Source organism: Mesoplodon mirus, assembly GCF_964341445.2.
Source record: "Mesoplodon mirus genome assembly, chromosome: 13".
NCBI classification, from domain to species: Eukaryota; Metazoa; Chordata; class Mammalia; order Artiodactyla; family Ziphiidae; genus Mesoplodon; species Mesoplodon mirus.
The window spans coordinates 11,530,331-11,540,169 of NC_138989.1; the positions used below are offsets into that span (position 1 = coordinate 11,530,331).

General features: G+C 46.9%; 1 protein-coding gene across 1 annotated transcript in view; it reads right to left on the minus strand.

Annotated features, from left to right (window-relative positions):
- The window catches only part of RFC5 (replication factor C subunit 5), a 12,361-nt gene extending 3,598 nt beyond the window's left edge, over nt 1-8,763 (minus strand). The window contains exons 1-9 of the mRNA XM_082640813.1: nt 8,586-8,763; nt 6,919-6,983; nt 6,511-6,647; nt 5,255-5,334; nt 4,578-4,651; nt 3,214-3,373; nt 2,414-2,495; nt 1,891-2,020; nt 1,241-1,318 (exon numbers count right to left, since the gene is read on the minus strand). Coding sequence (XP_082496939.1) covers nt 1,241-1,318; nt 1,891-2,020; nt 2,414-2,495; nt 3,214-3,373; nt 4,578-4,651; nt 5,255-5,334; nt 6,511-6,647; nt 6,919-6,983; nt 8,586-8,653 — 874 coding nt within the window. The 5' untranslated portion in view covers nt 8,654-8,763. The remainder of the gene's footprint in view (nt 1-1,240; nt 1,319-1,890; nt 2,021-2,413; nt 2,496-3,213; nt 3,374-4,577; nt 4,652-5,254; nt 5,335-6,510; nt 6,648-6,918; nt 6,984-8,585) is intronic.
- Nucleotides 8,764-9,839: the final 1,076 nt, after the last annotated feature.

A 9,839-nucleotide genomic window follows, 5' to 3' on the forward strand; every position in this document is an offset into this window, starting at 1 on the left:
CACTTGCTGTCCCAATTTTAAAAACAAACATAACCACTGTAAAGCAATTATACTCCAATAAAGATGTTAAAAAACAAAAACCAAAACATAAATAATTGATTTTTAAAAGTCGATTCATGCTCAGCATCCACGAAGTGCAGAGCTGGGCCTGAGCCAACCATGTTCTTTGGCAGAATTTCACATGCCAGCCAGCCAGGGAGAGGCCTGGAGAGGCGCTGGCAGAACAGTGTTCGTGGACCCAAGGGTCTGCAGGGGGCTGCTGGGCAGGTGGAGCTTCTCCGCAAGGTTGAACAGCACATCACTTAGAGCCCAAAGACGCACTCGTGTCTGGTTCTCCCCCAAAAGGGCCAGCTGGATGGGTCTGGGGTGATTCACATCTGCTCTCAAGGTAGAGAAGCAATTCTCTGTACAGGACATACGACCAAGTGTGGAACTAAAGATGGTTTAGCTGAGGCTGCTTTGGTTTTGTGAAGCTAGATCTTCCTCCTTTCTTTTCGGGGAAAATACCCTTTTAGAAATACAAACTCCAACATACTGCCGTAAAATACAAACCCTTGGAGGAAATAAGTTAGCCTTTAAGAGTTTCTTTCCTCTTTTTCCCCAGCATTCTAGAAGTCAAGAGTATTGTGGGGGCTTCCTTGGTAGCACAGTGATTAAGAATCCATCTGCCAATGTAGGGGACACAGGTTCGAGCCCTGGTCCGGGACGATCCCACATGCTGCGAAGCAACTAAGCCCGTGCGCTACAACTATGCGCGCCTAGAGCCCGTGCTCTGCGACAAGAGAAGCCACCGCAATGAGAAGCCCGTGCACCGCAACGAAGAGTAGCCCCCGCTGGCCACAACTAGAGAAAGCCTGCGCACAGCAATGAAGACCCAACGCAGCCAAGAATAAAATAAATGAATTTATGAGAAAAAAAGTATTTTTGGAATAAGGTTTTAAAAGCAAGACACAGACACACAAATATTCGGTTGGCCAAAAAGTTCATTCGGTTAGTGAATGTTGGTCAATAAAGTTCTTTGCAAAGATTGTCTTTTACTTAAACCCGAATGAACTTTTTGGCCAGCCCAATAAAAAAAATAAAGAGCAAAACAAAACTGAAAATGAGGGGCCGGGTTTACACCTCTTCATTCCTGTTTCTGTTTCCAAAACGAAGCGTCACGTTCCCTCTCCAGCCACCCTTAACCCCAACGCGTGCCACCTTCTGCATAGCTTCTGAACTGGGGAAGAACCTAGGTTACCTCTGTGCACGAACAGGTGTATCTCTGTCAGGATGTCATGTAATGCCAACCCCTTTAGAGTTTTCAACTCCATGATATCTAGAGAGGAGCAGTTAAGGCAAAGGGAACAAATTCCAGAACTAACACTGCAGAGAATGACTTGAAAGTAGGGCTTTTCATACCAACACAGCTGTTTCCTTCAATCTGAAGTTGCACGTGTTGGACCGCAGTTCTTATTTTTCTGTTTTCATCTCCATTAAGGGAGATGAAAGATACCTCTGTCTAGTAGAGAACAGAACCAAATGCATTGCCCAAAAGACTTTCCATCACTACACCTAGATTTTAATTTCATAGCAAAACAAGAGTAACACTAACTGCTTGAAAATGACTGCACCTTCCACCCAAGGTCTAACTGCTTTCCTCCCATCTGTGAGTTAAGTGGCTTCAAGCCATACCCAGCTCAGGGCCCTTCAGGAACAACTTGGGGCATGAAAGACAAGTACCCATCCCCCCCACAGACATCTTGCTCCCATGACAAGCTGAAAGGTGTCCCGTGCAGCCACTTGTCTTTTGCCAGTAGGGTGTAGGTGCTGCCTGCAGCCTGAGCTTGTGAAGACACGTTCAGGCCTTGGGCACCTAATGCACTGACCGAAGGACAAGAGAAAGGATACTCCTGTAGGCCGTGGTGAAGTCCTGATTCAACATCCAGTCCAGAATGTTGGCGATGTCTGACTTGAGTGGGTGCCCTGTGCAGGTGTAGACGGTCTCCTCTGTCACCTTCCCAAAGGCCATGTTGGTGCTCTGGGCAGACAGGGGGAGAGTCACCACGGCTGCTGCAGCCACTGAGCTGCAGGAGGGTCAGGAGGAAACTGCGGAGGCAGCAATGCGGGTGGGCACGGGAGAGCTCGAGCCCTGTACTTTTTACACTGCTAAGAGCTGGCCACATCAGAGGAGGCCACTGCTTTGTCGGCTACATTATTTTGCAGAGTCCTTCCCTATCTTTCCCTTATTTGCATCAAATTATTCTTTCAATTAATCAAATCACAAAGGTGGGTGTACATCTGTGACATACTATGAGATGTCTTACCAGTTCCAGATTTCTGAATTAACACATCGGTCATGCTGTTGCTTATGTCTTTCTTGAAAAAGTATTCTGAAGCAACAACTCGAGACGTGCTACGAGCAGTGCCCTACCTGCAAGATGTTCAGAGCCCTTCGCATGTCTCCACTGGAAAGAGTTACGAGCGCTTTCATCCCGTCTTCACTTATGTCAACTCTGAAAGGAAACAGGCAGGAGGGATATAGAGGCCCTGAGAGCACAAATGCTCCCCGAGGGAACAAGATGGACTGTGATGATTAAGGCTTTGAAACAATGAAAGAGAAAAAAGGGAAGGACGGAGTTAACGATACTCTCCTGATTTACAGGCTCCAGAATTTGTTTTGGCTACTGGGGACGTGGGCCTCACGTGAGTAGTCACAGCCCAGTCCAAGTCTAGCAAGACCACCATTTGCGGCCAAGCATTGCTATGTTGAGCAGGTAGCTTTGAATTCTGTTCTCTGGAGAGGAGAGGGCGCTGGCGAGATCTGCGCTCGCGGAGTCCAAGCACCTGTCGAATCAGCAGCAGCTAGGGCTGCCTACCTGCTGGGCATCTGATCACACAGAATGTGATGTCTCAGGACTTTCCCTGCTAGTCGAGAAAGGCTACAGGCATTTTAACGGGAGGGACCTGGCAGCATGCAGTTTCCAAAGACAAAGAGTAGGAGAAAAGCGGGACAGCTTCTACGGGAGGATGATGGACGCCAGGAAGGAACCAAATGACCTTTATGAAGAATGTCTGTGAGCTACCAGGGTGGCTGACACACAGTGAGGTTTACCCTGTGCCAGGCTCTCCCGAGTTGTTTACAAATGTTATCGCCTTCAGACGTACCAGTAGCCGCCTTATGTGACACCCAGTCCCCAAGGCCCCCCTTTCCGTGCTTTTCAACATACTTACTTCTCTTCTTCTGCGACATGTTCCAGGCGGGGAACCATGAGTTCAGGGGTCAGGGGACCGAATCGGAACCTTGTACACCGGGACTGCAAGGCGGGGATGATCTTTGACAGATAGTTACAGATGAGGCAAAATCTGGTATTTTCAGTAAATTTCTCAATCACTGGCAAGGGAAAAGAAAACCACCTCACGTCCATCCTGATTCTTAAAGGGACCCAGAAACCCTGAACTCTCCTATGGGCACGTGAAGCGGGGAATCAAGAATGCAAACAAGTGGGAATGCTACTGCAGCGAGAGAGGGTGAGCCTGGACACCAACCACTCTCTCCCCAGAGCTGATGAACACGTCACCTCCACAGGACTGAACAAAATGCTTCCTTTTTCATGACTGACTGTGATTCTGGCACTCTTGCTATTCCATTCCACTAAGACATGAAATCCAGCATGCCTGCCCTTTTGCACAAAATTCTATTTGGCAAATGGATGACGTGCCAACTTCTACGGGATGGCTGTCTGCAGACTTTCCAGTGGACCTTGTCTCGAACCCTTAGAGCATTCGAGAAAGCATTAACCCGAATTCAGAGATGCCTATGACACCAGTTTCATCCTGTAGGCACCAACGTTCTCATGCTGGGATCTGCCCAGACTGACTCTACAGAATAAGACGCTGAAGAAAGGTGGCCAAAGCCTCTAGGACCAGAAGATATTCTGACCTCCTCCTCCTCTTCTTAAACACGGGCTGCAATCCACTCCTGCCCAGAATTCCTAAAGATCGTCTTCTCTCCTAGCTGTCTACTGCAGAGTCTTAATGAGAGAGATTAAGAATGTCCTTGCAAAGAAATCAACTGCACCAGGCCCCTTAAGACCAACAAATCACAGTATACTCTCCTTTCCTGGCCCAGTCATTCTCCTGGCAAGTAGGGAAGTCATGTCAGCTTTCTGAGTGCAACTAAATTTCCAGTGTTATTTTCCTGGCTATATTGTATCCAACGGTACCAAGAGCAGAAAGACCTATCTAGCGGTTTAGAAATGAAAGACTTCCCATTCCCTCCCATCAAACAGTACAAATTCCCAACCCTGAAATTGAACCCAGCGGAAAAGGAGGATGAAACACCAGTGTCTGGTCATACCTAAAAGTCCCCCAAAGGCTAATGTCTTTACGCTATTAAAAGGGGTAACCACCAGTATAGAGATTTTTGTCTAGGTCATCAGGTGGGATACACAGTGAAAGGTATACAGAGATTTCGCTGGGCCAGAAGATGAATGAAAATTGAAAAGAAGCCACATCCTATCTCATGTCCAAAGTTGCTAACTCTCCTTCCAGAGCATTCCTCAGCCATACACACCGTACATGGCTGTGCTCCTTACCTCTCCGCAAGGCGTTCTGGGCGTCCTGAGTCATGGCATCAGCTTCATCCAAGATCACTAGTTTAAAGCCTTTCCTAGGAAAACAAATGGTACCACCTAAAAAGGCTTCTTCAATCTCCCTTCGACTTCCAGGCCCAAACCTACACCTTCACATTTGTGCCATCAGGCCCTGGCTCATGAAGTTCACTTCTCCTAGAACTCTGACCAAAGCAGACATCTGTGGTCAAAGGGCATGGAGGTCTAATTTCTGTATTTGTGTTAGATTATGTCCTCTGGCACCTTCTTCTTTCTCCCACCCAGTAGCCTCTCATTCTATTCTAGTGCTGCTTTTTCCTCTTTTTCTTTTTTTACCACCATCCTAGTTATCCACCCTGATCTCAATTCATTTTTGTTTAAATTCAAACTAGCTCCTCCAGTCTTATGATGTAATGAAATTAATGCTTCCCCAGAGAACTTGCTAATATAGATTTAGATAATATTTTGTTTTAATATTTGCATTTTAATATGTCTTACCACCATTCCTGTACTTTATCTCTTTTTCATGACTGCTTTTGACAAAGCCTTTTTCTTTTCCCCTTACTTTTACAAACTGGCAAAGGAGAGGATTTAAGAAATTAAACTCTATCACCTCACTGATCAAAATCTTTAGGGAGAGAAATTATGCAAAGAATTCTTACTTAAATATTGTCCTTGTGCTAGCAAAGCTCAGGATTGGTCCCCGAACGATATCTATTCCTCGGTCATCTGAAGCATTCAGCTAAATGTGAAAGAGAGAAGCCAAAATAAATAGAAAACATGTTGGTGTGCTAGCTGTGGATTAATGTATCTTTTCATCAATCCTGCTCAGCAAGCTAGGTCTCTAGTTCTAAGGACGGATAAGAGATAATCATTAAAAATAAGATGACAATTATATTTAAAACTTACAACTCACTAGATCATTCCATTATATTCTGAAAGGCCATTCAATGCCTGTCTTTCCTCCCCCTTTTGAGGACAATCACTGACATGCTCTGGGGGGAGTAATTAATTGGTCTGGTCATGGCACGAGCAGAATGATGCTAATTTTAGCTACCACAACCCAGAGCAACCCAGAAGTTACCAAGTTTTTAATACAATGAAGTAAGAACACTGGTGGAAGCAAGGTTCTATAATACAAAAGCAAGTTTAACAGTTTTTTTCTTACAATAGACAATGTTTAGAATTTCGTAAGCTAAGTATATAGCTTGAGTCCTAGTAGTAAACAGATGGCATACTCAAATTCAGTAATTTGAAGAGAATTAAATGGAGAGTTTAAAAGGTGCTCGTGAGGTGTGGGGAAACCACAAGGGCTATGCAATACCTCAAGGCCTACTGGGGCCCCCAAGTCTTAAGGGGTTGGTGGGGGAGTGGTGCTGGCGGTGGGTGGGGGGTAAGGCTGCGTGCTGTGTCCTGAGGGTGGGGAAGGCTGTGTGCTGTGCCCTGCAGGTGGGGAAGCTGTTGGCCTGTGGTGACCCCCAGGGGAGGACCAGGCATCCTTCTCCCTTCCCCAACCCCTTCCAGGCCCCTGCTGGCCAAATCCAACCAGGAGCCAGAGGGCAAGAGAGCTCGCAGTCGACACAGCTCAGCCTTCCAGGGCGGGGCAAGAACAGCATGGAGCAACATGCAGAAGGGATCTGGGGGCACATGGGAGACAGCCATCAACCGAGCAACCACTGAGGATCTGGGTAAAAGTTGGCAACAGCAAAGAAAGACACCTAGTCCTACCACTGCCCTTTAGCTTGTACCAGTCCAGGCAAAAATGTCAATTACAGAAAAAAAGTGAATTAAAACATCTTATGTCTCCTTCTTTCCCAACCACCAGCAGGGCAACTAACTTGTAAAGTAAAACAAAACTAGCAGAACAAAAAGTAAGAGGCTGGCGTCCTTCGAGAGTAACAGTAAACCTCCCATTTACCTCCAAGACCATGGAGCCAAATTCCTTATCTTTGTACAGCTGTTTAGCACAGGCCAGGATGGTGGATGTCTTTCCCGTGCCTGGAGGACCATAGAGAAGGAGGTGCGGCAGGCGGTCCTCACTGATAAACTTCTGAACTGAAGGTCGGGGGAGAAAGAGAGAGGCCATCAGTCTCTGGGAGCTTCCTCATTCACTGCAGGCCCGAGTTGGGCTGAAGGTACTTCAACCATATGTTCAAATCTGGGTCAGATGCAGGAATGAAAAATCTGAAGGACTCAACTCTTAAAGCCACATCCCATAAAGCTCAATCAGATCCTTCAAAATTAGTACTCAGTAGAGACAACATTCCTAAGAAGTGTATCCAGGTCCTTCGACTAGGATACCAGCCGCTGACACATGGATACTTACTGGTACTCAAGATGTCCTGATGAGAAATGAGATCATCCAGTGTCTGTGGCCGGTACTTTTCAACCCTGAAATACAACTTAGCATTGATTCCAACATATATAAAGGCAAGAGCATTTTGTTATGTGCAAAAGAATCCTTTCATAACCTATAACTAAAAGAGAAAGAGATACAAAACCCTTTAACAGTGGTTCTCAACCGGGGCCATTTTGTCCTCCAGTGAACTCTTGATAATATCTGGAGACATTTTCCACTGTCAAAGCTGAGTGAGGGGTACTACCGGCATCTGGCGGATAGGCACAAGGGATGCTGTTAAGCATGCTGCAATGTACAGGACAACCCCCATGCCCTCCCCCGCCACCCCACATATCTGGCCCCAAATATCAATAGTGCTGAAAAACTGCGCTCATTTCATCTTTCCAGCTGTCTGCCTATAATCTCAACCTGGATGGGCACCTAAGTTAATCCAAAATTGAACTCATATCCAAATATAAATTAACAGATGAATGGATAAATGACTGGTGGTATAGCCACACAAGGGAACGTTATTTGGCAATAAAAGAAAATCAATTACTGATATAAGAAGCCAGTAATGGGACATCCCTGGTGGTCCAGTGGGTAAGACTCTGCACTCCCAATGCAGGGGGCCCAGGTTCGATCCCTGGTTGGGGAATTAGATTCCGCATGCATGCTGTAACTAAGAGTTCGAATGCCGCAATGAAAGATCCCACATGCTGCAACGAAGATCCTGTGTGCCACAACTAAGACCCGGTGCAGCCAAGATAAACAAATACATATTAAAAAAAAAAAGAAGAAGAAGCCAGTCACAAAAGGCCACGTATTGTATGACTCCATTTATATGAAATATCCAGAATAGGCAAATTCATAAGAGACAGAAAGTAGATTAGTGGTTGCCACGGGCTGAGGGAGGGGGGAATGGGGAGTTGCCAATGGGTACGGGGTTTCCATTTGGGATGATGAAAAATTTTGGAACTAGATAGTGGGATGGTTATACAACATATTGAATGTACTTAATGCCACTGAATTGTACACTTAAAAATGGTTACAATTGTGAATTGTATGTTATGTATTTTTACTACGATAACAATAAACTGAAAAGAAACAACTTGGAGTTTTCCGAAATCAAGTCAAATCCATTCGGTCTTTAAACCATCACTAAGACACAGTTGTGTAAGCAGGATGGTTAAGAGTGCAAGCTCTGAATCTGGACCAGCTGGGTTCACGTACAAACTTATTTTCCAACTCTGGACCTTAGGCAAGTCATTTAACCTTTTGGTAAAACTGGAATAACAGTACCTTCTTCCTAGTGTCTTTGTAAAATTCAAACATATAATAGGGTGCCTGCTAATCTAATAGAAAGTCACTTAAATAAAAGTTAACTAGGGAGCGTTGTTACCATCATCATATTATTCTAGTTTAGAATCTGACCAATAATCGTACCAAGAGAATATTTTGGCAAGAGAGAATATTTTGCCACGGAGGTCAATGTAGTGTCAGAAGACACAAGATCGAACCCCTGTGCTGTCACCCAGGTGGGACCCTGGGGCGGCGGGGCGAGGTCGGGCTGGGGACCTGCCACTTGCCCACTCCGGCCACCAACTCCCCGCGCGGCCGACCCCCTTCCCCGCGGCAGCCGGGCCTCCTCCTACCAGGGCAGGTTCCTGATCTTGCCCCCATCGGGCTGCTGCTGCTGCTGCTTGTGCGCTGAGGTCTCCATGACAGGGTGACGAAGGTGGCTGGGTCCGGTGGGCTTGTCGCCTCCCCAAGGGGCCTGCACCGCAACCAGTCAAGACCTGACCCCGAGACCCAGGTACTTACAGTTCGCGCGCAAACGCAACTCTCGCGAGGTTTAGTTGCTTGCTTCCGACTTCCTCCCTCGGTCCCGCCCCCTCCCCGTTGCTAAGGCCTCTGTTGCCTGGTTACCGGGAGGCCCTGGCAGTCGGCCTCGTTCCAACTCCGCCGCTCTCTGGTGCGGCGGGGCGTCCCGAGCCCAGCGAGCGCGGGAGCAGGAGAGGCAAGGCCACCCCTTACAGTTCTGGAATACAGTTGCCGTATGAAAAAAGGCTCCAAATACTTTTTTGGCCCCAAAGCTGGGAGGTGAGTACTTCAAATTGAAAAACAATTCCAAGCACAACTCCAACTCCAGTCCGTCTCCCAAATCCATTTCCTTCACCCAACAAAATTTACAGAACCGACCGACCTCCAGAAACAACTCCAGAGCGAAAATAAATAAATAAGTAAGTAACTTCCAGTTAGGTTAATATGTGTAACTGGAAAAGGCTAGTTAGTAAGCATAGAGGACAGGCTGCCTCTGATCTCAAGCTACTGAGGAGAATCGGTATCAAAATGTTCGCATTTTTTTCTGAGGTGAGGGGATTATGGACCACTTTTGTTTTCTTCTATTTTGCTGGTCTGTATTCCCAGCAATGAGTATGTATTACATCCATAATTAAGGTTTTGTTTTTTTGTTTTTTTTTCCGGTACGCGGGCCTCTCACCGTTGTGGCCTCTCCCGTTGCGGAGCACAGACTCCGGACGCGCAGGCTCAGCGGCCATGGCTCACGGGCCCAGCCGCTCCGCGGCATGTGGGATCTTCCCGGACCGGGGCACGAACCCGTGTCCCCTGCATCGGCAGGCAGACCCCCAACCACTGCGCCACCAGGGAAGCCCTGTTTTTTGTTTTTTAACATGCTGAGAAAGACAACAATCCTGGGAGAAGATGAGGCTGGACCGGGATCAGAAGTGTTCTGATTCAGAAGTAGCTGCTCCTTGCATCTTATTACATCACTGTCACCTGTTTTAGGAGCAGAGTAGAGGGACAGAGGACAAATACACGATGGCAGTTATGGCTTCACCCTCGCCCCTGCCTGGGGAGTCAGAAGAAGGGGGTCAGATGGTGCTTGT